Genomic DNA, 22,218 nt, shown 5'->3' with positions numbered 1-22,218 from the left:
CCGCAAGAATTGCAAGCTGCAAAGCAGTTTTTAGACAGAAAGCAATGAGCAATGGTAAACAAGCAAAATGGCGATTCTTACTACATTTAAAATGGCCGCTCGTCGGTCAAGCATAGCAGTTTATATTTCTATAATTCGGTGCATAAAACGGTTGGCCCACGGCCATCAAGTTACGTCTATCATTCAAATGAAGGGTATTAATTTTTCCAGATTGACAATCTCTACCATCCTCGCCCCCACATTGCTGCTCACACCCGTCTCAACAGGACCCCACATGGTGGGACGGGTACCCAACGAGTCTCCCAGGGCGGAGGATTGCTTCATGGACTTGGCCTTCGACATCAGTTGACTTTGTGCAACCCCAGCACCAGTAGTGAGGACCTGTGTCAAGGGCTAGAGTAGTCTCTGCTCCACTGTGACCCCCACGGCCCCTTCACTCCTCTTCTAGTTGGGGTTCTGTGCTTTCCCTTTCCAAGTTCCACCAGAGGGGGGTCATACCTTTTCAGGGGCCACTGCATGGGCCCCCACTCATTTTGCTCTCTGTGTATGAGCGGTGGTACTCCCATTTATCCCTCTGGGGCCCCGGATGGAAAGGGTGCAAGGCAGGGGGCCCGATCTGGCTGCTAACTGGATGCGGGCACCACCCTTTGTGTCCTTTTTCCCAGGGAACTCCGAGGCCCCCCACTACTAGGCCTGGGAGGTGGGTTTCAAGTCCATGGGGAACACCCTCTCTTCTTGACACTGGGCTCTGCTTCCTTCCCTGAGCATGGAGCTCCAGGCCTGCGCCAGAGGGTGGTTGTCTTGGTGTGGGGCTGCCCCACTCCCCTCCAGGCTGTCTTAACGTGCTTTGGCCTCCAGGATAGGCGCTATTTGGGTGCTAATTGGGCTGATTTCCTTTGAGTCTCCCAACCCCATCTCACCTCCACATCTGTCTGCTTTAGTGCTTTTAGGCCCCAAGATGCACCCTCCATTGTGGCAGCTACCAAAGGGGCAGGGGGTCTTCAACTGCTTCACTGCTGCTGCCCGAGTCCTAGTTCCTTTCTGGGGCTAGAGGCACTACCACGGGTGGGGTGCCCCACCTGCTCTCTGCATGTCTCCGAAGGCTGGGCTATGCTCCATGCCCCAGGCCTCCACTCCTTGATATGACCAATGTGCCCCCGCTGCAGGTCAGGGCCAGGGTTCTCAGTGTGGGCATGCGCTAGGAGCTCCATGCCGGCAAGGCCCGGGTGAACTCACAGGACGCTCACTCACTGCAGGCGGGTGGCACTTCCTCTCCTGCTAGCGGTCCCACGACCAAGACCAGGCAGCTCGGGGTCGATGGTCGCGCTGGGTTCCCGCACCACCTCCAAGCATAGCACAAGCTTGAGGCACGCCATCTCACTCCTGCTGGCCCAGGTCTGGCCGCATGTGGAATCGCATCTTTTCAGTGGAGGGCGGCCAACTGCCCTTACTTGATCAGATCGTCTCTGCAGACGCGATGCGTCTGCTATGTGTGCCTGCTGTCTGCAGATGCTTTCTGTGGTTTCAGGGTTGTGGGAGCCCCAAAAACGATCTGCGGGCTCACAGAGCGGCTGTCGACACATCTATCAGGTGCACGCTGTCATCTTGGAATCCCCAACTGTTTTCTAACAATTTTCTTACCTTACATCTTTTTCTAAATTGCCATTTGTTCCCTTCTTCACTTGTGCTAAAGTATTGCTATCAATATTGCTTACAAGTGTTGAACTGTTTTACGGGTATAGTGCTGGTGTTCTGCCATCAGAACCCCCAAACAGTGAATGTATATTAGTTGTAGCTGCTTAACAATACTTACCCAAGGCTTTCATTGCACAGAGTGTATTTAGATACCTAATTAATAATTGTATATTTATGTACATCTTCTGTTTAACTTGAATTATTAGAGTTCTCTGGGGAGTGCTATTGTAGCCCTAGACCACTCTCACACCCTAAGCCTTAATGTTCTGACACCCTAGCTTGATTGAGTTTGACTAGACAGGAGTGTATCCTCCCAATATAAAAGGGTGGCCGCTCAGATCCCACCCCCAGGGTTGATTCTGAAAATGCACCTTAACATGTAACTTTCCTCCTCACTGGGAACGGCTGCGCTCATGGCTTCAAGCCTCTTCTTTATGTGTGACTAGTATTGTGCCATGCAAAGAGGCACATTCATTGACAAAGTTACCTTTTTGGGATATATAATATTCATTGCCAGCCTGTTACCAAAGTACCACTTTCTGTTTTAATAATTGTTCTCTCTCTCTCTCCTTTTGGTTACAGGTATCTGGTCGAAACACCTTCCGTGCGGCGAACGCTCCACCAAAGCGTGCTGTCTACCCCTCCCATGCCTCTCTTTCTCTCTCTCTCCCTTACACTGACTATGTCGACCCCCCTCCTATTCAGGAGCAGCTTAGCCAGCATAAAAGCGACCAAAGGTGAGAAAAAGGAGCATCTTACATTTTCCTCCCTCCCCAAACCCTCTTCTGCCTTGCCCGTAATGCCATCATCCCTTCCAAACCAAAAAGCCACACCTATTCACTCATACTAACAATGAACCAGCCCCCACCCTAATCTAAACCCCAAATGTAGCCATGCACCTGCACCCCAACGACAACCCCAACAGAAATAATAAGATGCATCCTTACTCTTTCCCTAACCCAAAGCCCTAATCTTAAACCCCTTTAACTTTTAGCCCCCTCCTTCACCAAAGGTTGCCAACCAGCCCCATGCCATCTGATTTTCCTTTATCCATACCTGCCTTATTTGCCTACAACAGGTTGCATGCTGGGACACACAACCATCAGGGAAAAGCAGAACTACAAATCCCTTTTGCAAAGGGATGTTGGGCAAAGAAATAGGACTTGATAAATGTGATTGCACTTACACGTGGATATTAAGTACTCTGCTGGCCAAGACCCTAAACTGAGCCCTGATCTGACCCCATGAGTGCACTAGTAAGAAGTCTAGTAAAGAAGGGTTGCCGGTCAAATATTTTCATCTCACCAATGAGAAGAGTAGCCCAGCTTCCATTTCAGGAAGGCTGGTGTACACCATTTAATTTAGGGAATTTATTTTTGCAATGGACCTGTTGCGTGCTCAACGCGGCACCACCCTTCAACGCAGTGCTCAGAACTCTGTATGTACTTTGACCCTCCTGTTTCTGCCATCGCTGGCAGCCTACGATGGAAGGGCCTTCTTTCTTGCTGCAGGGATGGTGGGCAGTGGTTGAAATCATTAGTACGCACCATAGAGCACCTTTCTGAATTTCTTGCCCATGTCAAATTTCTATTGTTACCACTTGGTTCGCAGACCCAGTGATTAGAAGCACAGCTCTTAATGGATCCAAATAACCCACACACAACGGATCACGATAGGCCCACGTGCGGCGGCTCTTTTCAATTGTTGAAGCCAATTGTGATTGGGGTGTGCAATGGTGACACATGGCTCAGTGGATAAAGAATGCACATTGCCCTTTTCATGCCCGGTTCACAAAGACAGTTGCACCTCTGCACAGTGCAAATCTATGCGTCGTGATGTTGCGCCGGTCAGTTAGCACAGCCCAAGCAGCCAGGCCCCCATTTACACCTAAGTGATGGGTGTTCATACCTGATACATAGCTACTTATAGTTACCCAGCATCCAAAGTGGGTGGACGACTGTGTCTTGTTGATGTCAGAAGGTATTCACCACGGACACCATGCATGTTGGCAGCGCATTCTACAAGACATGACTTAACGGATGTGTCTGGTGAAATCACGCTGGTGCAACCAAATACATGCCTGCCCTAAGATTTATTTGGCACATCAGCAGCTCAGGGCCCTGCTTTCCAAAGCTGAGACATGTAGAAAATGGTCCAGAATGAGCTTCAATGGACTGTGCTTCCCCTTGTACCAGTTTCAACCCCAGGGTAGTGGAAATAAAGGCTCTGGCTATCTGGCTATATACGTAGCTCAATATGCATGCGTATGGCCTCATAAATATCTCCCACACCCCTGCACCACTCCTATTTACCCATAAATGTACCTGTCACAGAAGCGCATTCGTGCGACACCTCAGAGATGAACATGCATGGGTCCTCTTTGCGAAGTGGCCCGATGTGTTAATCAAGGTTTCTCAACAGGAAGCCGATAGCACTGAGCCTCATTACAAGTGTGGCAGTCTGGAAATAAGGGTGCCGGTCGCACTGTACCAGCACCATTTCTGGACCGCCACACTAGAATTCTGCCTTCCTGGGCCGTTGCGCCCGGCAGGTCTGACCTGCCGTGTGCAACGGTCCCAGTAGGTAGAGTTGTCACGGAAGCACCGGCACCGTTAGCAACGGTGCCGGTGCTTCTGTGTCTCCATTCCCTTGGAGTCCTATGGGACATACACTTTCCGCTGACTGATATTCCAGGCCGCCGGGACTTGTATTGTACTGGTGGCACTGGAATCTGAGGCGGCAGAAACGGTGTTACCGCCGGACTCATAATGGGTGTCAATGAAGCCTAGGAATTTGTGTTATTTCATCTATTTCAAACACAAGTCAAATATTTGGCATAAAATATCAATATCCCATACTGATTGGTGAGCAGGCACAGCATGACGTCCTCATAGGGATGCCTTTGGAAGCCTACACCCTAATGTGCCAGTTGTTGTTTTGTGTCCCATACGGGAGAGTTTGTTATTATTGTTCATGTGAATTTACTTCTTGAGAAAATAATTTAATTTTGTATATTGGAGGTGTTTATTTCTGTAATTTACAAAAATCTAATTTGTTTAAAGGTTTTCCATAATTGTATAATAATGGTAATGCTGTAGTCTTACAATGGACATTCCCATGTTAACGGTCAAAGCTTTTTAACATTGTCAAATGTGTGTTATTATTGCCCAGGCACTTTATAGTAGAGGCAGTTGTTTTTGATGCTAGGAGGCCTTGTTCTAAACAGAGGCAAACTTTGTTTTCATTATTGTATAAAATGCATATGATGGTGTCCAGGGATTTCACCCACTTTTACAACATACATCCATATTTTGAATGCATGATGTATCTTTTGCATTAGCTCTGTGCCCATCTTTCTCAGAATAGTCTGTGCTTTTTGATAACATCTTTGAATATTCCTTTGGAAAGAATTGTTAAGACAACCTTTTAATTTGCATTTATATATCACAGATTTTGACTGGTCTAACTATCACATTGCCACCTTTTTGGCCTCATTGCTCCATGTTGCATTCCATTTAGATGTTCTCTTCATCATACTGGCCATAATTCTCAGTTCTGTCTGTTTGACATCATATGTTTCATTCAGTGTGATGAGTGTCAGTGTTCATGTCTGGCCCATTTAAATGGCTTCAGTGTTTCCTTCTGTTTTATTGACCACAATGTCCTATTTTGATTGCTTGACCTCAAGGTTTCCATTTGATTGCCCTAAAGTTGCCCTCTGTGGGGTCGGTCTTGATTTTCCATTCCCCTGAATGGTCATCTCTGTCATTTTGTATGATGTTGGCCTAAACATTAATTTACCATATATGAACCCTTCTGTTACTGCCTGTTTTATTTTACACAGTCTTCTGCTATGAACGATTTGTCTCAGTTTTCCTTAGTGATACATTTGTTTGCCCTCTTTGTTTTCATGCGGTGGATTGGTCTTAATTTCATCCTAGCCTTTATTTTCCTCAATACTGCAGTGGATTAGCTTAGATTTGTGTTGCCTTCTAGTGGCTATAATTTTCTCTTTGGTTTTAGTGTTCCTTTCTGTTCACACGCCTAATGGCTCCATTCTGCATTTGTTTCAATACATTTTCACTCCATTCGATTGGTCTCAGTGTTCTGCTATGTTTAATCCACTTCAGCGCCACATTGCGTTTTAATGGTGTCCGTGCCCCTTTCTTTATGATTGGACTTGGTTTCCGATGTGTTAATCTTGTCTAAGTGTTTTCTTTCTAATGATTGACTGCACTCTTACATCTGTTTAGTTGTTGCTGCTGTCTCTGTTTCCTGCTCTGTTTAATTAGCATCATTGTTGCATTCAAGTTTATTTTGATCACAACACTGTTTAATTTTATTGGTCTTGATGTTCTGTTCTGTTTGGTTGTGCTCACTATTTTGCTTCGTTTAATTTGTCTCATAGGTTCTTTCTATTTGTCTGATGACATTGTTCCATTCAACTTGATGTGGACTCCACTCAGTGTAACTGGCTGCCATGTTCTATTTCATTTAGTTGGTCTCAGTGTTCTGCTTAGTTTTATTTTCCTTAGTATATCTTGGCTTGGCCTCAGTGTTGTGTTCCTTTTGGTTTGGCGTGGTATTCCAGCTGGCCTTGTCCATTCATGGCCTCTAGTTCAAGGACCTCTGAATCCTCATTCAGAATCATGGCCATGACGATGTGTGATTTGATGCACATCCAAGTTCCTGCAATTGCACATTAATTTATGTTTTGTGCAGATCGAGCCATGAGATTGGCTGATTTAACATATGGATTCTGGGATACATTTTAGTGCCTGCAATAGCTATTTAAGTATTTTCTCATAAGCGTAAAGGCTCTTCGGTGCTGGGGATTTCAGCATTGTTGCATGCGTGGATATTTAGACATGTGGCGCACGACATGTAACTTAGATCTTGATATCATCATGCTACACAAAATGACTAAATATATATATTTTTTATCGCTGTAGGGATGGCCCTCTATAAAGCACATGTTAATTTATCATGGTTAGAGGTTTCAGGTCTCCTCTTTCTCACCTTCGTGGTTGCATTCAGGAACTGCAACAAGATAGTAAGGGCCTCCAGAGAGACTTCATCTCACTTCACTTGCTATTGCTCTATTTTCATAACCATCAGCCTGCTCCGGCCTGTCCCTCCTATTCCTTCCTCTCACTTTTATTTATTATGCTCACTAAAGCTCTCTTTCCTTACATTGTTTCCTCTTGCTTCCTTCTGTCCCTTCTGGCACCATTTCTCCCCTACCTAGACATCTCCCTTCAACTCTGCTCACAAGTCTATCTCTTCCATGTGTCTCCTTTGTCTTCTTCCCCTAACAATGTACTGCTCTGCTAACATCCTTCTACGCTTCGCTTCTGAACATGCCCTTGCTTCACCCCGGCACCCTCCTCTTGGATGCACCTCCCATGTCATTGGCACATGCTTTGTTGGAGCACCTACCCACTTCTAATTGGTCCATGACAGGTAAAGGTACTCAATGCTGTGTTCATTGCGCTTCTGCTGTAATATCCCCACTCCCCCACCCCCAATGCCGTAACCACTATCCAAATGAGCTCTCTTGACAGGAACTTCTAGCTTGTATGTAATGTGATACATTGTCAGGGTTAACATTCCTGGTGAAGCCTGCACTGGGTCTAGGAGCAATCTGTGCTTCCCTAAACCTTCACTGGGTCTGCAGCGGGTGTTACAGAAGCCGGGACTGGATCTAGAAGCAGTCTTCACCCAGTGATGCCTGCCCTTGGTCCAGCAGATGTCTTTGCTTATCTGATCCTTTTTCATCACTAGTCTCAGGCTGAACATGCTGACCGCAGCATTCTTCACCATTAGCATCTGCCACTAGAAGCTGCCTCCAATGACAGAATGCCCAGAGGTGTGGATGGGAATAATGCCCATCTACCATATCTGAGAACTTTGATTTACCCACCTTCAGAGATCTGTGGTGGATGGATGGAGTGCCACCACAGAGATCTGTTAGTCACCATAAGGCTCATCAGAGCCTGCTTTATCTCAGCCACGCACACGTTTGACTTCACTCACCTAAAGCTGTCTTCCCTATCCTATTACACAAGTCTTGCTTCCCTTCAAGAAGCTCTTTGGGCAAGACTTGTACTTCAGCTACTAGGGAATTTGAGATCCACCCTCCACCCCAAGATCTATACCATTGCTTTTTTAACCTGGATCAATGGTGGATAAGAGGCTAGAAACATGGTTCTCCAATCTGCCACATCCTAATCCCACTTTTTGTTCAGCATTAAATGTGGGTCAAAAGCTTTAGGCTTCCACACCCCTGGCCGCCCCCAATCCATTGTCATGCACACCTCTGGTTTTTTGAAGTATGCTTATTTATTCTTCAGTCCGCACAAGCCCACCTATAAATTTGACACACTTCCCCTTTTCCCCGATTATAAAACCATTTTCCCTTCTCCATTCAATGTTGTGGATTCTTACTTCCCGAGCTAAGCGTCCCCTCCAAAATCCAATATAAATGTCCATCAAAGATTTCCCAGAGGGTTATAAATCGGGTGCCCAATAATGCTGTCAGACAAGATGTCCACCAAAGACTGAGCAAAAGATGTTCAAGGACGACGTCAGACATCTTGTCCAATACACATTTCTGATTTCCAGTAAGTTCCGTGAATAGAAACGTCCAACAAGTTTCAGAGAGCTGGTTGTCCAACTGCAAGCCCGACAAGGAAGTCCAACGAAACATCCAAGTAGGGTGTTCAGAAATGGCATATAACTAAGAATTTTAGCAAGAGCATTCAATGAGGTGTTCCACAAGAACGTCTAACAACAGTATCTAACAAGTTGTCCAACAAAGAAGTCTAACAACATGTCCCTCTTATACCTGGCTGTTGAACAAGAATGTCTAAGAGGATGTACAGCAAGGACCTCAAACAAGTTGCCCGACAAGGACGTCGAACCACATGTACAACGCGATCATCCAACAAGTTGTCCAGGAAGGGTAGTCAGTGATTATGACAATTTTTAAATACCCAAAGTAATAAGAGCCGATATTGCATAGGTGAATTTTACTGAACTAAAAAATGCTTAATTCTATCATGTATTAAAAAATTGCAAAACAATCGTAGGTCACGTATTGGATTTTTTTCTTATTGCCTTTTGCAAAATCGGGTTTCCTAGGAGAAAACTGCTACGGATATTCCGCCAAGAGAAAGAAAGCGGAATGTTAGAATAAGTGTGCTAGAGGCGCGGATGAGAAGAAAGACAGGGCAAGTGTTCTAGGGGGCGAGAGACCCGAGAATAAGGATAGGGGCACAAGCAACCCAAAACAGAGAGAAAGTGAAGAGAAAGTGAGAAGGAAAATGGACAATTAGGAGAGGGTGAAAGCAACCTGAAACTGAGAAAAGGGTGCAAACAACCCAAAGGAAACACAGAGGGTGCCAGAGAGGACGGTGAGGAAAAGAAGGTGCAAGAGAGCACAGTGAAAAGTAAAGAAAAGTGTGCAAGAGGCACTGAAAGGTGAAAAGAAGGTGCAAGGGTGCACCATAGGAAGAGAAGGTGTGCAGGGCACACAACAAAGTAGAAAAGGACAGACTGAATGAGGCGCAGAAGAGGAAAAGGTGCTGGAGAATAAGGAGAATGGTTTGAGGTCAAAGTGGTCATACCTGGGAGGAGTAGAAAACCCGGCGTTCTCGAATATCTCTGATACTACCCTCATGAAAGAACTGTACAGTGAAACTTACATCCTGACAAGAGGAACTTTGTGTTTGTTTCAAACCAGAGGGGCCTAGGCTTGGGGAAGGACATTGCTGTACTTTAGTTCTTGTTTATTATTTCTTATTTATTTATTTGTGTAGCGCTTATACACAGGTGAAGTGCTTCAAAGCGCTTCAAGGCGGAAAGGGAACAAGGGAATACAGTAATCATTCCTAGGCCTTGAAGATTCAGAATGATCTAAACACAAAACGTGCATACTAGTCCTGATGACATTTCTGCTTGTGCAAGTGAATGAAGCGGTACAGTTAAGACTAAGCTCTGGAAGGGGGATGGAAAACGGCAGGGGGGGACAGGACAGACGAACTAACTAGTCCTAGTTATTTAGGAAATGCATACGTACAGACGGCGGTGCAGAGACAGGGGTTGTGGGGGGGACAAAAGAGTCCGGTCCACCAGGGCGCCGGGTTAAGTGCAGAGAGGATTCCTGACTCAAGGAGCGTTGAATAAAGTGCAGCAGCCTGGATGCAAATGCAAAGAAGCTGGAGGGGGAGACTGGTACCTGTAGGTTCTGGAGGTGAACCAGGCAACCTGTCAGCAAAAACGTAACAGAGTTAGGGAGGAAAAGGAGGGTTGAGAGAAAAGAAAGGAGGTTTGCAGGGGAGAGGGAGAGAGAAGGAGGAAGAGAACAGGAAGGGCTTCAGGAGTTTCTGGAACTTAAGGTACACCAGCTCAAGACTGGGAGAGGCAGGGCGGCTGTTCCAGATGGAAGCACCTGCAGAGGCTAAAGATCTCCCCCTAAATCTGTGTGTAAAAGCGGCTCACCCGCAGAGAGATGGAGGAGGACGAGTGGAGGACTCTAGAGGGAAAGTATTTAGGAAGAGAGCCTTGTAGACAGTGCAGGCTCCGGCCCCAGAAAGCCTTGTGGATTATGCAGAGGGTCTTGAACTTGATCCTTGACGCCACGGGGAACCAGTGGAGAGAATTCAGCGCCGCAGAGATGAGGTCCCAGGGCTTGCGGGCTTGCAGTTCTGTTCTGGGTGAGTTGTAGAGGCCGGAGAGTAGAAGTAGGAAGATTTAGAAAGAGGCTGTTGCAATAGTCCAGCTAAGAGAACCAGGGCTCTCAAGGTGATGAGCCTCTGGGGAAAAGTGAGAAAAGGTAGAATACCTCTGAGGAGGTGCAGTTGGTAGTTGGACATTTTGGAGATGTCTGAGATGTGAGAAGAGAAGGAGAGAGTGGAGTCGAAGATGACCCCAAGATTTTTTGCCTTTATCAAGACTTTATGCCAAAACTTTACGAAGAGAGGCCTAGACTTAGGCAAGGGAACCACGAGAGGCCAAGCAGGAACTGCGTTTTTTGTGTGTTTGGAACTGGAAGGATCAAAGCTTGGGCAAGGGAACCCTAAGAGATCCAGAGACCCTGTGAACTTTATTGGTTTGCTGCAAGAACCCTACGTGGAAGGTTCCACGGGCAACCCTTTTGAGTTGAGCTATTTTGAACTGGCAGAACTATACCCATTGGTAACGCTACCTGAAACCAGCGGTGGTTTACATTTTCTTTAGAATCACCATTTTTCCTTTAAGAAGACTCCCTATCACATTTGTTTTAACAGTGAGGGCAAGCATAGGTTTGGACACAGGCGAACTTTGGTTTTGGTCTTACGGACATCGACGTTCCTTAGAAACATCAGTTGATGGAACAACCCCCTTAGAGTTAGAGCCATATAGGAATTACACCAAAACCATAAAATCTGATAATAAAGGTTTTCAAACTGTTACTTTTGAGTCTGTGTCTCTCTTGATACCATGCCTGTCCCAAAAATGACACTCACCATTAGTAGAACATCTTCACCCTATTTCTGATATCTTGCAGACATGCACCAATCTTAAAAATGTATAATAAAAAAAGCATTCAACTGTTCCAGGGACTCCAGAGTACCAGGTGAGACCGATCGTGATGTGCCAGCGGAGGAAATCCAGCGAGAGGACGAACAGACTGAAGACTTTGGAAGAAACTGCCTGGGATTTGTGGTTGACCGGGTTAAAGATGCACCTCTTGGGGATGGCAGCCTGCGCCTGACGGGATATCACCACAGCACAGGGCAGGTATGAGAACAGTCATTACATAGCAATTGGCGTGGGCCTAGCCTATTATCATTATCAGCAGCACCATCATCCCACATAGATAGGATATGTGTACATTGGGGACTGGGCATGCACACAGGCATCCTTACTAAGACCAATAAAACCCTCTGTCCAAGCATACACATGCAGCACCGAATTCTAGTACTGCTTGTTTAGTCTCACATTCAAATCCTAAGATGCCTAAATGATTGAATATGGTTCATGGTTCCAAACAGTGTAATATTACTGTGATAGTTTTGAAAAATGAAATCAGCACCACACCCAGTGTGCATATACTTAGCGATTCAAGCATACAACCACTTTACTATAGATGTATTGGTCACATAAAATGAGATATGGTTAATCGTATGTTCCTAAAAGGCTATTTCATTTTATGCAAAGCATCCAGGAACCCTCATTGATGCTATTTGTCCTCTTGCCATTTCTCATAGCAGTATTTCAAAAGAGTACAATAGTGTTCTATCTATCGAATGTGTCAGGGATGGCACAGGGCACCCGGGTAGGTTTTGGGTGGTTGTGCTGATGTAAGGTGACAGATAAGTACACACACAGCGGGAAGTTCAAACAGAGCGAAGGATAGGCAAGTGTAGCAGGAAAATAAAAAGGTACAAACAAACTGGATTCCCTCTTGGGGTGTATGCAGAAATGAGAAAGAGTGTTCCACGAACCTTAGGAAACTCCAGCCTTCTGCACAGATTGCCATAACAGGGGCCCACGCTGTATGCTCATGGCTGGGAACAACAGCTGTGGGTGTCTGTAACACTGAAACGCGACAAGGGAAGGGGCAGAGGTTGCCTGCCCGAAACCAACAGTCAAGCTCTGTACAAAGGGATCTACATACAATACAAGAGAAGACAAGAACCGAAATATCCAGGGAAAAGGAAGTCGATGAGCAAACTAGCAGAAGGAAATGAAGGAAAAACAGTATAACTGAAATGGGTAACCTAAAGGAAGGACAGAGGACTCAAGGAAGAGAAGGACAGGGATCAAGAACAGAGGGTTGAAAACAAGGAAGAGAGCAAGGGAGCAGCGGCCAGGAAACAGGGGGGCTGCAATAACCGATGGCACAAAGTTCAGGTAAACTGTTGTGGACTGCAGAGGACTGTAGTAGGCTGCAAGGCAGAGAGCCCAGAGGAGCAGGACAGAGAGCCCAGAGGAGCATGGCAGCAAGGAGCGAGCCCAAAGGAGCAGGGCTGCAAGGCAGGGAGCCCAGATTATAAGGGCTGTAGGCAAGGAGCCCAAAGGACAAGGGCTGAAGGCAGGGGAGTGAAGCAGACTGCAAGGCAGGGAGCCCAGAGGACAAGGGCTGTAGGCAGCGGAGGGAAGCAGGCTGCAAGGCATGAGTCCCAGAGGACAAGGGCTGTAGGCAGCGGAGGGAAGCAGGCTGCAAGGCAGGGAGCTCAGAGGACAAGGGCTGTAGGCAGCGGAGTGAAGCAGGCTGCAAGGCAGGGAGCCCAGAGGACAAGGGCTGTAGGCAGCGGAGGGAAGCAGGCCGCAAGGCAGCGAGCTCTGAGGACAAGGGCTGTAGGCAGCGGAGTGAAGCAGGCTGCAAGGCAAGGAGCCCAGAAGAGCAGGGCAGCAAGGAGTGAGCCCAGAGGAGCAGCGACGCGGACTGTAGAGGGCTGCAGAGGACTGTAGTAGGCTGCAAGGCAGGAAGCACAGAGGACAAGGGCTGTAGGTAGAAGGCAGCAGAGCGTGATCGGCTGCAATGCAGGGAGCCCGGAAGGGCACTGGATCAAGAACAGGATAAAGCAGGAACAGCATACAAAAATCGTGGCTCAAGGAAAAAAATGTGCTGGAAGGACTCTTAATGCAAGAGACTGAGCTCCTGCAGGCAGCTGTTTAGAATAACAAATAGTCAGTCCATGATGGTTGCCAATGTGTGCGCCCATGGCGCAGGCATGACAGAATGATAACATATTGGAACATAACATATTTGTTACTCTGTGTTCTTATTAACACTACCCAATTTACTGGAAGTAATAATTAAAAATCAATGTTCTATAATTTTAGAAAAAGCAAGCTTACATTGTTGATACAATTTAAAAAATGTCCTTTCTATTAGTAGAGACAGTCCTGAAGGGCACATGCAATGACATTGTATAGCTCCAAATAAAAGGTTGGCCAAGCTTCAAGGGATCCCACTGCCATTGCTACTCTCATTCTAGATGTTCTAATAAAAAACACAGCACCCCTCTTACTTCAAGATATCTGTGGTAGATCAGCAAATGGTACACCTGGTACAGCTAATAATGATGATAATAATGCCATGTTGAGTTTTGGTTCACACGTTCTACTTTAATGCCGCCTAATGAGTCGAGATTGATATGTTAGACTATGCAGAGAGAAGGAGATGTTGTTTTATTTTTATTTGTGTTTATTGAAGAGAATGACAAGTGCTTCTATAAGAAACTTGGTACGTACGCAAACAACAGCAGAAGTAACAGTCCCTTTGCAGGATTCTTTACAATGGTATGTAGCGATTTAGTCAGCATGGTATGATCCATTTGGCGGATGGGTACAAAGCAGGTGGGAGCATGGTCATGAGACATCAGACTGACAATACACTAGATACATTACATGCAATTATTTACACTTGTGCCTTGGAATGTGAGGTTGGAGATTATGAGCGAAGTAGGATGACACTGTAGGTTTTAGGTGCTGCCTCCCTCTATAGGTGGTGATTTTGGAGTACCTGTACAGTAGCAATGTTCTTAATATAGGGAGGCAGTAGGAAGGGTTAAGGAATTGAACTGGGATTAGTGCATGGGTAACAGGGAACTTAAATATTGCGTTGAGCTTGTGATCACAGGGTGCACAGTGATAACTAACGGAAGACAATGTAAGTCAGATTGGGGAGGGTGCAGTGCATAATTATGTTTGAATATGGAGAACACAATTTTAGAGCCTAAACCACAGACCAATTGAGATGAGTTAAATGGCTTGCAGGATCGCTGAATGCAAATAAAGCTCAATACCAGCCAACTTGCGGGATGGAAGGGTTTACCACCGTAGGCACCTGGAACACACAGGGTTTCAAGCATCTGTTTTATAAAGAAAAATCCCTGTTAACTAAATGTGATATCCTCTGCCTGCAAGAGACTTGGCTAACTACTCAACCCGTGATAGATGACCACTCAGTGTTTTTAAATCCAGCAACCAAAGATTTGAAAGACAGACTGTCTTCTGGCCTTATGATATTGATTAAGATTGGAAAGGGCCTAAAGATTTACATAAAAAGAATCTCAATCCGCATATGCAGATCATGACATTGGAACTAATGCAAGAAATTGACACCAAACCTGTTCACCTGGTTATTTTGAATCTGTACTGGAACTCAGTGGCATGGAAAAAAGATTGCTTCATTGAAACTGTCATGGCGGCTAGCGACGAGAGTATTATCGAGGATGATCGCCCTATGATAATGTTATGTGAAGATCTTAATATAAATTGCTTCAGAGAAACCCTATACAATTTAGAATCCAAGGCTGCAACAGATCTAACATCGAAAGCTCCAAAGTCAAAATGTGTAAATGGAAATGGATGAGAGGAACTTCCATCTCTTGAACGGACTGGTCAGAGGCGACACTCCAGCTGCTCCAACAAAGAAACGTGGTGATGAAGCCTCAATCTGGACTATTTCTTTGTGTCATCCAATATGCTGGCACTTGTCAAAACCCTAGTCGTGATTAAAATGCCTCAAAGTGATCACGACTTGGTAGTAGTTCTTCTCCGTTTACCGGCTGTGAAAAGTGCTTCAGTATGGGATCATAAAGTCACGCTAAGTCCCGGTAGAAATAGGCAAAATTTTCTACCCTGTGGTATTGACCAACTGAATATCGATTACAAACGTGCCAAAGAGGAACAGAGTACTGATGCCAATTACGTTCCATTGTTCAGCGATTACATAATTTCGAAACCCTTCGGTGGAAAAATGCAATTTAAGCCAAAACACACGTATGATTCCGAAGCGTTCCGCAGGAAAAGTGAGCTGGACCAGGAAATCGGGTACCCATGACTGGCAGGTGGAAAGCAGATGAGTAACACCAAGAAAAAGCACTTTGAACAATATGAAAACTGGGTGCACTGCCATAAAGGTACAATGCTTCAAAGAGACACTGAACAAATGATGAGGACTTTGGCATCTGATTTAAGAGGTTTGTGGTTACGGCTGAACGAGCTAGATGGGAAACAGACACCTCTACAAAGCAATACTGTGCATGAAGATGTCTGGGTTTGCTTTTTTAGCACATTATATAGTCTTCCAGTAAGTTATGTGATTCCTGGAAAACAAGATGCTCCTCCCCCATGGGCACTGACATTTAACAAGGAAGAGATTGGAGATCTAATCCGGTAAACCAGCAACTCTCGGGCCCCAGTCCCAGATGGCCTTTCCGACACAAAGCTCATGAAGACTCCTGAAGAGACCTTATTTAGTGTAATACTAACAAATAAACAAATCCCGGACTCATGGAAGACTGCCGTCCACATCCCCATCTACAAAAAAGGCAATAGAGCACACCCGAAGAGTTACCGCCCCATCACCTTATTAGACGTTCTTGGCAAACTATTTGCCACCCTGATACTGGGCAGGCTAAAAGACTGGGTCAGAAGCCCTGGGCCATTACGACCAGAGGCAAACAGGATTTGTCAAAGGTGTCTTCTGTACTCTAAATGTGTTTATTTTATACATTCTTAAATTAAGAGTCCTAAAAGAAAAAAAGAAAATCTATATAGCTGCAGTAGACCGTGCTCAAGCGTTCGACAGTTTCGACAGAGAACTGCTGTGGAAAAGAATGAAGACTTGGGGCTGTCCGTATGAAATCTTGGAACCTATAAAGGCGCAATACACATCAACCTCAATTTGAATAAGGCTAAATCGATCTGGCCTACTAACCAAAAAATACTGACCCACTGAGGATTAAAACAAGCCTGCCATCTTGCAGCAGAATTATTTAGCCTCTTCATTTCAGATATAAAAGATCCAGTGTAATATGTTGGCTCTTTTCCATCGAAACTCCATGGGTCACCGGTTAGATGGATGCTGTACGCCGATGATCTTATCATCTTAGATCAAACTCCCATCAGCCTACAGAGAAAACTCAATAACCTACACACCTACATTGAAGCAAATGCGCTACAGATCAACCCTCCCAAATCAGGAGCGCTAGTTTACAAACACTAACCGGGAAGAGGAAACGTAAAGGTTTTCAAAGGCGATGCGGTAATGACAATCGAACCCAGGTGGCTAATATGAGATATCTCGGTTTCGATATAAACTTGGGCATAAATGACACGCCACGACTAAGAGAGCTAAAGTCTGAAACAAAGAACTTGACACAAGGTACCATCATTTATAATAAAAAAATTGGTATGTTCCCAATGTTGCAGTTAGTTCGATTTTATAGACAAAAAGTAATCCCTATACTTACCTATGGCTCTGAAGGGTCCTTATGCCTCCCATGAGAGGTATGGAGTACCCTGGAAGGATTATTTGGGTAAAAAGTTCTGAAGTTGCCAGGATGTGTACCGATATCCACCATATGACAGGAACTAGGCCTGATTTCTATCTATGTGGCCGTTGTATGGAAATCTCGGCCTTGTTTAGGAATTTGACCTTGCATAATTGACCGATACAATATTATATCATTCACTTGGATAACACGGCGAACCAAGATTGGGCACATGTCCGCTTGTAAAATCAGCGCCCAGCCGTGATGGCGGAAGTTGACATAAATCTAGATCTCCTCTTGAACAACCCAGATGCAGCAAAAAAGAAAGTCTGGGACTGGACAAAATCAGTGGAATCCAAAACTAAGTATAATCCCTATGTTTACACAATAACTGACACCAAAGCAAGGAACGTGGTCCTGAAATATTTGACCGAATTCCCTGGTCCTTACTATCTAAACGTGCATCTATGTATCAGACTGAACCTTTTTACCCACAAATCAAGTGCTTACATCAAGAAAAATGGGCATCAGAGACTCTGATGTTTATAGACTGTGGGCCTCATTACACGGAATGCGGTAAACCATGGTGCTATTAGCACCATGGTTGCCGCCGGTACCATACCAGTACCAACATGGGGGAAAGGGGAATTACCACCCCATTCCAAGGTTGGCGGGGCGGTAATTCCCCCTTTCTCCATGGCCCTTCCCAATTCCCATTTTTGCCCCATAGGGCTCAATGGGAATGGGGAAGGGGCTAATTACGGTATCGCAAATTGCGGTACCGTAATTAGCACCAAGGTCCCTTTTTGGGTACCAACTTTAACGGCTGGTCTACACCAGCCGTTAAGGTCGGGTCCCGGAAAGGGACCTTGTAGTAAGGCGGTAAGGGTTTACCGGTACCGGTGCCCTTACCGGTACCGGTAAACCCTTACCGCCTACCATGTAATGAGGCCCTGTGTAAAGCGCAGGGATAAACACTAATGCATTTAGTCCTCTGTTGCCCAGAGCTGAGGGCCCAGTAAACTAAGTTTCTAGGCTTACTGGTGAGCGAGTCCCAAAACCAAGAGGCCGAAGTTTGGTGGGTGCTGTTGTGTAAAGGCAAAACGTCAGAATGTCTCTCGCTCTAACATCTTTCATGAATGAATTATCTAAAACAATTTTATCGAAAAATGAAGGAGAATCCAGTCTGGCACAATAAGTTGTATGATAATGAACTAATTCCTTTAGTAATTAAATTGCTTGTTTTATTGTGAATTGGCAAAGGTATGTAATAAACCAAATGCCAAATATATAAATATGAGGAATAACTTGAAGAGGGATTTATGGTGCATGGAGAGCCAGCCAGTGTGAAGGTGGTAGAGGAAGAACATGGGAGGTTTTAGAGAGTATGGGGGTCATTCCGACCCTGACGGTAGGGGTTTAACGGCACCGGTAAGGATGCCGGTGGCGTTAACCCCCTACCGCCCTATTACGAGGTCCCTTAGCGGGTCCCACCAGGGCCGGCTGGTTTTAACAGCCGGCCTTAGCGGGACCCATTAAGGGACCATGGAGCTAATAGCGGGCCCGTTATTAGCTCCTTCCCCATTCCCATTGAGCCCTATGGGGGCTCAATGGGAATGGGGAATGGTTTTCGAAGTCCCCATTCCAACACCACCACTAAAAGCACCATGGCTGCCTCCAAACTTGGAATGACCCCCTATGAGTTGCAAAAGCTAGCCTTTTGTTGAGGGGGAGGAGGAGTGTAGAGACTTCCAAGACGAGGCTTAAGCAGTAATCCAGCCAGCTGAGGGCTAGAGTGGAAAACTGGGTTTTAATAAAGTGGCAGGTGAGGTAGGTGAATAAGTTGCATATATTCAGTATGAGCATCCTGGCAGCCTAGGTACTGGAGGTAATACATTTCTGAACCCGTACTTTGCTAGCAAGGAACACCCAAAGGTTATGTTTCACTGTGATTTTATTGCAGAAATAACAGTGATGTACAATTACAACGTGTAATAAATATTGCATGAAAAATATTGAAATGCCTGTTAAAGTGCACATTGTAAAAATACCTATTTTCGGGGGTGAAAAGGACCTCCTGAGCCCTCTTTGCCTCTCCTACTCCTAAACTCTCCTCCCCTTTATCCCAATTCTATCCTAAATCTGTTGGTTTTTTTTTTACACCTAAAACCCACCCCTATCATTACATTTTCTTTTCTTTATTTCGATATTTCTGCTTTTAGGTATTTTTTACCCACTCTGTTATTTCTAGCAATATTTTTTCATCGTTGTAAATTCATTCTTTATTATTTCCTGAAATATTGTCACTGGATCCCAAGTATACAAGCATTGGTGAAAGGGGTGATAAGGCCAGAGGAAAGGAACAAGGGGGAATGGAAAAGGAGCAGCAGGCTATCAGGAACTGGGAGTTGGTTGATTTCAGTGTTAGAAGAAATAGGAATTAGGCACTGATATACCATATAGTGCCTGATGGAAGAGAAACATTTAGATATAAGAGAAGATAACCCAGGAGTGAAGAAGGGGAAGTAGAAGATGGTTTGGGTGTTGCCTGTGAATAGGTGGTAGAAGTGAAACACAGAGGTGTAGAGTGTGAAGAGAAGTGGGGCAGGACAGACCACTGGGGACTTTCTATTGGTGGTTTGATGTGATTGGAGGTGCCAATGTTCCATGAGACAGACTGGTTCCGATATGAAGCCGATGGTCCAGTGCATAGAGTGTGCATAACAGTGTTACAAGAGAATACGTAGGCAAGAGGAGAGATCAACAGTGTGGAAGAGGGATTGATGAAGATGAGAATTGAGGAAAGTGTGTAATGTTGAGCAGGTGGTAGGAAGTTGAAGACATGAGCAAGCGCTGTTTGTGAGAAATTACTGCTGCATAAAGCAGATTAGAGAAGGCTTACAAAGTATGCTTGGACTTCAGTTAACAAGTATAATTGTTAAACACAGAGAGTTATATGACAGGGAGGCAGGCTGATAGCTGACTGATTTATTGGGGTTGGCAGAGATTCTTTAGAGTGAATAAAACAGTATCCATCGTGTAGCAAACATGGTGGGGCCCAAAGGTAAGAGGGAGGTTAAAGAGAGGGGCTGGAAAGGAGCAGGTTATAGGTCTAGGTCCTTGATTGCCTAGGTGGCTAAGGAGACCATAGGAGCATACAATGGGTTGCAAGACTGGGGACGAGTGCCAGTTCAATAGAGGAAATTGGTCAGTAGCGAGGATATAGTGGAAGTAATGGTTGGTGAGGAGAAGGAGGTGGAGAGGAAGGAATAGAGATATATGGAGATTTTGGAAAATAAGGAAAATTCATTGGTTGGGAGAAGAGGTGGCGAAGGAGCAGGGTGAAGGGAGCAAGCATGGCTCTGATGGTAACGGCTAGTTTACAGGCATTGGCAGTAGAAGGAGATGAGGTTGGTGTGGTATCTTGACTTCCTTGAGTCCAGGACAATACAGCGAGCCAGAAGGGATTCCCTGTATGATGCAAAGGCTGCTGGATAGTGGAAGTAATGCTCATGTTTTAGATTATCCTCCTCTGATAATGGATGGGGATGTCACCCAGAGGCCAGGTGTATGTGCAAAGGAGTGAAAGAAGGATCAGGATAGTGGTCCTCAAAGGTAGAGTCAAAGTACACAACAGATTGCTTGAAAGAGCTGGCCTGGGGTGGAGAGAAGGAAGAAAGCCATAGACTCAGGTTTAAATTTGTGTTTTGCAATGGATAGGGTGGAGAGGGGACAGGGACTGAAAAGTACAGGAAAAGTAGATAAGAGTGATAAGGAGAGGCATCGAGGGCAAGAGGGTTACCATGGTTGTGTGTGGTTTGGCTCTGGGTAACCAGAGAGTGCTCCGAGAGGATGACGTTAAGCTCAAGACTTTGGAAATTGGAAATGTTTGAAAGGTTGAAATCCCTTGTGAGAATGATCACGAAAGAGTGAGGTTAAGGTCAGGAAGAAAGAGTTTAGAGCTTCACAGGATGGATGGATGGATGGATGGACGGACGAGTATAATGGTAAGAGAGGGTGGTGTGAGTTGAACTGCAATTTTCTCATAGGACGAAGGGGAAAGACAGAGCGGGTGGAAAGGGGGATGGGTAGCCCTGTTGTTCACATTGCCAACCGTGGTAGTGTGGAGGAGAGGGTAGTCAGCTGCAGTGGAGCTGTTCTTGCTTGGCTCTGTGTTTCCTGAGGATCCCTTTCAGAGGCAATACCCACTTGTTTAAAATCCCCTCCTGATGTGGAGTGTGGCGCAGAAGTGCAGAGGAGTGTGCAGTCAGCTGACGTGGAACTGTTCTTGCCTGGCTCTGTGTTTCCTGAGGGTCCCTTTCAGAGGCAACACATACCTGTTTAAAATCCCCTCCGTAACCAGATAGTGTGGTGCGGGAGTGCGAAGGAGAGTGCTGTTGGCAACAATCCCCTGCAAGAAGCATTGGCATTGGGTCTGTAACTCTGAACACCTTCAAAGCTTATTCAGCAAGATTATTCCACTTGTATCCTCTCTTTTTTCTGTGGTGGCTAAATGTATAATAATAATAATAATAATAATAATAATAATAATAATAATAATAATAATAATAATAATAATAATAATAATGCCTTGTGCAGCAACATTCCTTCAAAAACTGCCTCGCTGCTAGCTCCAACGTTGTCTTGATAGAGCTTGAGCTCAATAAGCAGCCCTATTCCTTGTGAAAGCAGGCCTTTAGGAGTAATACTAAAGAGAAATCACAGCTTCAATGTTTCTTGGATGGGAGTGGCTTTGCACATGCCCGTGGACCTGGTTGTAGAATGGTCGTTAACTGCAGCTTTACAGGTCTCGCTACCAGCTGACACAGCACACGCTGCACTTCCTTTCTCTAAATCAGTCTCCCCTTCTGTAATGCTGTTTTATGTGCCCCAGCTCATTTAATCTGACTCATCAGAGTATTTTTTTAAATCTCCCCACATAGAGGCTCCTAATATGACATCTCCCCTGGCTGCAATGTTATAATATATATAGATTATACTACCCAGTATGGTGGCTTGGGGCAAACAACCATCGTTGCCTTACATTTTGTACTTAACTCGCTAGTTAAATTATATGAAAATATTAGAACGGACCTTCAAGATCAAAAGGTTCTTTTTAATACAGTAAACTCAAAACTGTCCTTTTTAGGGGTCTTTTTAACAGCGAGATCTAACATCGGTCCTGATGCCTCGGGGTGGTCACCTTCTGATTCTGTGCCGGGGCTTGGATTTCAAGAGAGAAGGTTGG

At 45.3% G+C, this 22,218-nt stretch overlaps 1 protein-coding gene across 1 annotated transcript in view; it reads left to right on the top strand.

The window, feature by feature from the left end:
* LOC138550118 (uncharacterized) overlaps positions 1–22,218 on the top strand; it is a 494,885-nt gene that overhangs the window by 215,864 nt on the left and 256,803 nt on the right. Inside the window, exons 13-14 of the mRNA XM_069642386.1 lie at positions 2,278–2,432; positions 11,298–11,478. Coding sequence (XP_069498487.1) covers positions 2,278–2,432; positions 11,298–11,478 — 336 coding nt within the window. The remainder of the gene's footprint in view (positions 1–2,277; positions 2,433–11,297; positions 11,479–22,218) is intronic.

This window comes from Ambystoma mexicanum, chromosome 1q (assembly GCF_040938575.1).
Source record: "Ambystoma mexicanum isolate Mex_15411 chromosome 1q, UKY_AmexF1_1, whole genome shotgun sequence".
Taxonomy (NCBI): domain Eukaryota; kingdom Metazoa; phylum Chordata; class Amphibia; order Caudata; family Ambystomatidae; genus Ambystoma; species Ambystoma mexicanum.
This window is presented reverse-complemented; position numbering and strand designations above follow the sequence as displayed.